This window comes from Gadus chalcogrammus, chromosome 4 (assembly GCF_026213295.1).
Source record: "Gadus chalcogrammus isolate NIFS_2021 chromosome 4, NIFS_Gcha_1.0, whole genome shotgun sequence".
Taxonomy (NCBI): Eukaryota; Metazoa; Chordata; class Actinopteri; order Gadiformes; family Gadidae; genus Gadus; species Gadus chalcogrammus.
Window position 1 is genome coordinate 26,606,755 of NC_079415.1, and position 7,531 is coordinate 26,614,285.

A 7,531-nucleotide genomic window follows, 5' to 3' on the forward strand; every position below is an offset into this window, starting at 1 on the left:
CACAAAAACAATCACACACAGCAACGCGCAAAAAAGACACATACACACACACAACACACACACAAATGCACACAAACGCAACTATTCTATGTTTTTTTACTTCAAATTACAAATTTTTTGAATGGGCCAATTTTAGTTGAGTTAAGCCTGACTCTAGCTTTTAAGTTAGTCTGGCTGTGGTATGTCCTAGTCCAGGATGTGGAAGGCATTCGTTCTCCCTAATGCCTTGCATAGGCTTAAAAGACACCGAATAACAATATACCAACATATTACACACCACACTGGAGCTGTGGGCTCTTCAAAGGACGAGAGGACGCAGTGCAATTGCATAGATAAATTATTGTTTTTTAACAAATAATTTAAAAAATCCAGAGTTTTCATTGAGACATTGAACAGTTAATTAGCTCAATTGCAAAAGCTATTCGCTCAGTGGGCCCTATCTAGCATCCGGCGCAAGTGACTTAGTCACTGGCGCATGTGTCGTTGCTAGTTTACAACTGGCGCAGAGCGTTCTTTTCCCACCACCGCCACTCGCCGGTAAATTAGGGATTGATCATGCGCCCCAAGGGGCGGTTCTGCGGAAGGAGGAGGCGTGTTCTTGCGCAAACGGTATTTTGCCGTTTCTGAATACCATTGCGCTACTGACCAGGAAATACCTGGTTTAAAGTCACTGGCACGTTGTTCAGATGCTATTTTAAGGGCGCATGCATACGGATTGCTTGTGCACCTCGCGCATACACTTTGCTTCACCCATCTACCTAGCCTCACATTCTTGGTAAATTATTTGGGAAAGAACAGCTGATGCAGCGGTAATAAGTTGTACTTTTAAATCAATGCATCTGCAAACACCGTACAGCAAACACATATTTTCTTGACACAGACATCGTGTAGGCCTACATGCCCATAACTTTTAGGATTGATGAGTATTTGATCGTGAAAAACATTGTTTTACCGCGAGTGAGTGTTAAAAAGAATGAATGAATGCGGGCGCGCGTGTGTGCTCTGTTTAAACACACGCAAACTAAACACCTAACGCATAATACAATCAATGGCAATGTCTATTACCGCTGGGACACATGCATATTAGGATAGCATACAATACTGATAAGAAACAATGTTTATAATGTATTGCGTATATCATTAAATAGAACCACAGTTACCGCATATCATATGTTATATCATACGTTTTCTTTGCCGAAATTTATTTGAGGACTCAGTATTTCTGAAGTTGTGGAAGAAAACCCCTTATTCCATGTGTGAATTAGGCCATATTATTTGGCAATATACTGAGCCATTTGCAGTTTGAAATTCATGTGCATCTGTCTCATCGGAGACTGCAGACGCGCTGTCAAAATATCAACTCGTCCGATTCAAATGCGCTCATGGCTCTTAAAGGGGATGGGAGCTGGCACTCTCATTGGTTTGTTGGACGTTACGCCCAAACCACACCTACGGGTAACTAGGCTGCTTCAGACCAACCCTTTTGACACTTGCGCCGCGACGCAAGTGTCATTTATCCGCCTGTAAAATAGCGATAGCGCCGTAGAACCGCCCACAAAGCTACTTGCGCTTTGCGCTTCCCACTTGCGTTTCAGACCGTTAAAATAGGGCCCAGTGTGTGGACTGCTGCTGGAGCTTGTTAATTAAAGGGACACTTCACCTGTTTGCAATAAGCTTTGTATCGTTAGAAACCCAGTAAACGATGCAATATTCCATCATTTTCCCCTTAGGCGTGAGAGATCCGTATCTACTTCTAACACTTCCTGCTTTAAATTACGTAAAATGGCGATTTTTGCGTCATTTAAAGCAGGAAGTGTGGGGGGGGGAGCGCTCTAAAAAACTACAGATCATGGCCAGTGGGTGTGACTTAGGGGTGTATGGTATAAACGGTAAAGAGACTGGTGTGAATTTGCGCTACGGTATGGATCTTGACGTTACCGTGTGACCAGTGTGACCGGTAGATTACACGAGCGCTAAAAAAGCAATGATGTAATACCAGAGACGCAGTCGTTTATTCATAGTATCATCCGGCGCACACAGCTTTTGCCCGTGTTCTAATATTATATATAATATCACGACCAAAATCTGAAGTCGCGTACATCTGGACTTCAGAGAGTCAAAGCCAATGTTGCTTCCTCTAATTCCTTCTCCAACATGGCCGAGAATCAATAAATGGGTCTTGATTTTTAAAAAAAGGCACCCAATATCATGACCGTGATATTATATATGATATTACATTATATAGATACACATATGAATATTATATTATTTAGGTAGAGCTCCAGGAGTCTGCAAACGGCAAATATCAGTTCTCCTCCATGCTGCAGTTCCCTCTGGACTGCAGGGAGTGAACTCTGATTGGTTGTTATGTAACGTCCCTCAGGGAGTGAACGATGAAAATATCTGCAAGGTAGCTGAGTTGTGCAAGCCATTAATTATCCACCAAAATCTTTGCTAGATCAGGCCTCTTGTCCAAAAGGGAAGTATGCAGCTCCTCCCTCAAAGTAAACAGACGAGTCAGCATCCGTCCCCGGGATAACCATCTTACCTCTGTGTGCATTTGCACGGAGTGGTTGTCAGCGCCTATCTCCTCGCAGAGGCCAGTGAATAACCAGGGGTCTCATTTATAAAACTGTGCGTGGGATCGTTACTAAAAGTGTACGTACGCCCAAAAGCCAAGTTTTGCGTGCGCCAAAAAATTCTGATTTATAAAACCCTGCATACGCACACCGTACGCAATCTTTGCTTTATAAATCACAGAGTGCCTACAAGTGTGCGCAGCTGAATCTGCTTCACGTTCCGCCCTGTACACGCCCCTTTTTAACCATAAATGGTCAATGCAAATGACCTCATGAATGCGATCTGCATAAAACAGACTCAGATGCAAGTATTATGTCTTGTCGGAAACAATGGCAGAAGGACTGAGAAAATCAAAAAAGCGAAATTTCACGGAGGTTGAAGTGGAGACACTTGTGGGTGAGATGGAGGCCCGAAAAGTAGGTTTGTTCGGCGGTCACGGGATTGGGATCGCCAACAACAAAAAGCAAAGTGAGTGGCAACATGTTGCTGCAGCAGTGAACTCTGTCAGTAGCATGGAGCTCACAGTCCCAGAATTAAAAAAGAAGTGGTCTGACATAAAGGTACATATTTTTATGTAGCCTACCAATAAATCGTTATGGTCCCTAAGGACCCTCTCCCTCCGAATCCTGCCATTTGCATGGTCCGCCAGAAGTGCCATCTGGTGCAGCATTACCATGGCGCTCACCTCTGTATTTATAGGGTTACGGTAATAAGACTGACCGAGAACACCTTGGATAATCAGTTTGTAATCACCCACGTTAAATGTTCTTGAACATAACCCCTTTTTAATGCCTGATTTGTCATGAAAAGAGTAACGGACAACGATTGTGATGAGGAGTGTGGCTTGCTTTTCCACACTTGGGATTTAATTGACATTTGATTATGTGTTTACAGTGTCACATAAAAATATTATGTTATTGACACATGTTGGACAGATGCTTTATTCCGTGCAGTCGCGCCGTCAGTGGACAGTAATGAGTGACGGGATTAAATATAGAGATTTTTTTTTTTCTATTCTAAGGGGATGTTTCTGGAGTTATAACTGACGGATATATAAATATATAAATAACGCAGTTTACTTAAATTATTCTGATTACATATGATACGGGTTGAAATTAACCACCACACCATCTGTGTCACCAATTCTCCTTTTCCTTCAAACCATGCGTACGCATGGTTCAGAATTTGCTTAGGGCTGCGCACATTCTCCCGTCAAGTTTTTTTTTTATTGATCACAACCTTGGCGTGGAAAGTCACGTACGCCAATTTCAGCCCCGTTTTGTGTGTATGCAACGGTTATGAATGAGACCCCTGGAGTTTATTGCTCTGGCATTGACAAAGTTTACAATTTTAACAGCGGTATCCAAAACTTCATGAAAACCGGGTTCCATGTCCTTTGCAGCAAGCGCATCTCTGTGCCGATAACAGTGTGTCAAAATGACACGTGGAAAAACAGCTTTTATTCGTTGAGCTACCTCTGAGTGTCTGCAAACTAGGGATGGGCAAAACTATTATTTTCTGGGAATCAGTTCTTTCAGTCCCATTCACTATCATGATTCGTTCGTTTGATTCGTTCCTTAAGTCAGATGGTCTGTTACGTCATTTTTCAGGGAATCGGAAATTATGGAATACATGTTAATCAACATGTATGTTGCCTACTATTTTCTAATGTTCTGGCGAAATTACCCAGGTTACCCAAGTGTAAATATTAAGCATATAGAGCACATATGTGCCTTTTTTCAAAAATATACTTAACACATAATGGGGTGCAGTAAGAATTAAATGGCGTCTTCCAAGTTGCGCTAATAAGCAGTAAAGCACGTTAGCAACTAGACCAAACGAGACTCGTAATGGTAAGTAAAAACAATACTTTACTAAAGCATACAATTCTGATAGGGTTAGAAAAAAGAGGTTAGGGTTTGTTTTAAAGACAAAGAAAACAAAGTGCTTGCATGATATTGAAGCCTACAGCGATCGTTAGTTAACTTGTGTGGTGGTACCTTATCATTTGTTTACCCATGGGCCATGGCAACGCGAATGCTACCTGCTCTCATTGGCTGAATCGATGAGAACGTTTTAGACTCAATCTATGTAAGGTCGTGGGGAGACGAAGCTCTGTTCGTTCGTTCTGTTCTGTATATTTTATTTACATGACCATATTTTTATTATATGTTTAAGAAAAAGAATCAGTTCTCTTGTTTTGGGAAACAGTTGTCATCGGTCACCTTCGGGATTCGTTCGTTCTGACCGAATCGTTTGCGAGTTGGTACAGTTTATTCCATTTGACTTCATGAAATCATCCAGTGCCTCAAAAACATCTTTCGCTGTTGTAGTAGTTCTCACTTCTTAACAAAAAAATCCTTGTGTGTCTCATTTTCCCATTCACAGCGAACATATGCCAGTAGCTGTGAAATTTTTGACATGTCTGTTGACTCATCTATTTGGATGGCAAAGTCCTTGTCATGAAGCCGCATAGCGCACTATACAGTAATATCTTTAGACATTGATGTGATGCAGCGTCATTTGAAATCGGTATTTTTACCAATTGCATGGATTTCTCTTCTCCAAATAATTCTCTGACTATATAAATTGCACAAGGCATAATAAAGGTTTCCCCAATTGTATGATGCTTTCTCTGTTTAGTCTGCAAATGTTTAATCAACATGGCGGGTCTCATCCAGTCGTTAGCTAGAACTTGATCGCAGATAACACATGTGGCTGAGCTAAGCCTTTGCCCCTTGAAAATGCTACGAAGCCATAGTTAAGGTAACTATTGTTATATTTTCAATATTTTGTCAGTCCAGCTGAGCCTGGGCATCTCTGCCTTTTACTTGCTGCGGCCTCACATTCATCAATTGCCTGAATTAGCTCCGGGATTGGGCCACTGTCGTTGCATTTTGCCATTGAAGTTGGAGTTCGCTGATCGTTATGTGGATCTAAGTTAGCTAAAACTCGTCCATTCTTTTAGGTCACAATATTTGCAAACAGCGGCGGTATCTGAGTATCTGCCTAGGGTGGCAAATGCTCGCGGGACTGGACTCAAATCGTCTCTGCGCGGCACTACACTGTAAACGCTGGTTAGGATGAGAGTGGCACAATGCAACTCTTGTTTTGTGCATTTCAAAGAAAAAAATATTTCTGTGAAATATTAAGTATTCGCCAATTTCAACCTTTTTATATGTAAAAATATGAACTGCTGGGTATTACATTTTTAATTTATGTAATTGTGGGGGAACTTGCGGCGTCTGGCCTGCAGGGGGAGTATGGGCAGGTTGGGAGCACACCAGATCGGCTGGGGGGATTTGGCCTAATTGCGGGCACCTGCTCGCAATCAGGCCAATCAGGGAGTGTGTATTTATGTGCCTGCTTTGTTTTGTACTGAGGAACCAGGAGCAGAGAGAGAGAGGGAGAGATCCAACGCGATCCCCAGCAGAGATCCCCAGCCGAGATCCCCAGCAGAGATCGCAGATCGCGGAGCGCTGATCGTGAGGACTCTCCCGGACTTTGTTGATTTATAGTTTCAAGCCTCTGTTCTGTTTTACTTTTCATTTGAATAAACTATCTCCCAGGGAGGGACGACGAACTTGGTCTCCGCTCGCTCACTGATCCTGCTACAGTGGAGCCCAATGTGGGGCGAGCGCAGACATGGACCAGTCACCGCTCGGAAGCGTGCTCGGGCATCTGGCCCAGATGGCGGAACTTCAGGGCCAGTTCCAGCAGGCCCAGAGCGAGGTGCTCACAGAGCTGGCCCAGTCCTTGGTGGCCGATCGGGCCTTCGAGCTCTTGCCTCCGGGGGACACGGCGACGGACCCAGGGGAGCAGGACCCGTGGCCAACATCCACGTCAGGAGTGGGCTCACCGTCTCCTGCCGCTCCTGACGGGGGAGGCCACCTGCAGCCCCCACCGACGGCCCAGCGACCACCAACACCGGTCCCGCGCACCGGTGCAGCTGCCCTACGGCGGGACAGGCCAAGCCCAATGCCGAGGGCGAGAGGGGGGGTTCCCATGTGCCTGCTCCGGATTCCGGAGCGGGCACATGAATCACATCCCACCCCCACTCCCCTGGCGCTCAGACGGCAGGGGAGGGGTGTTGGCGGTGCGGGTGGCCTGGTCACTTCCGGCGGGATTGCCCTATAATGGAGGTGGGCCAGGTTGTCCGCGTCACCGATGCCCCGTCTCCTCCCCACGTTCCTGGCGAGGCGTACCGTATCCCGGTGAGGATACATTGGGGTACAAACCAGGGGTCTCATTTATAACCGTTGCGTACGCACAAAACGGGGCTGAAAGTTGAGTACGTGACTTTTCACGCCAAGGTTGTGATCTATAAAAAAACAACTTGGCGGGAAAATGTGCGCAGCCCTAAGCAAACTCTGACCCATGCGTACGCATGGTTTGGAGGAAAAGGAGAATTGGCGACACAGACTGTGTGGTGGTGAACTGAAGTCAGACCGAAGAATTGCAGAGTGAGAAGAACGATTATGTTTTATCATCGCCCTTCATAAATATAATTTCAACCCGTATCATGCGTTAAATCCTAATCAGTATAATTTAAATCCACTGCGTTATTTCTCAGTTATAACTCCAGAAATATCTCAGAATAGAAATAAAAAGAAATTCTCTATATTTAATCCCGTCACTCCATATTGTCCACTGACGGCGCGACTGCATGGAATAAAGCATCTGTCCAACATGTGTCAATAACATAATATTTTTATGTGACAATGTAAACACCTGTAATCCTTAGCCCAAGTGAAGGAGTTCAAGTACCTCGGGGTCTTGTTCGCGAGTGAGGGTATGGAGCGTGAGATTGGCCGGAGAATCGGAGCAGCCGGGGCGGTATTGCGTTCGCTTTACCGCACCGTTGTAACGAAAAGAGAGCTGAGCCGCAAGGCAAAGCTCTCGATCTACCGGTCGATCTTCGTTCCTATCCTCACCTATGGTCATGAGGGCT

General features: G+C 44.7%; 1 protein-coding gene across 1 annotated transcript; it reads left to right on the forward strand.

Annotated features, from left to right (window-relative positions):
* Positions 1 to 5,985: 5,985 nt before the first annotated feature.
* LOC130380948 (uncharacterized) lies at positions 5,986 to 6,717 on the forward strand. The gene is made up of 2 exons (XM_056588374.1): positions 5,986 to 6,065; positions 6,150 to 6,717. Exon 2 carries the CDS (start codon positions 6,226 to 6,228, stop codon positions 6,715 to 6,717), a length of 492 nt encoding a protein of 163 aa, XP_056444349.1. The 5' UTR covers positions 5,986 to 6,065; positions 6,150 to 6,225.
* Positions 6,718 to 7,531: the final 814 nt, after the last annotated feature.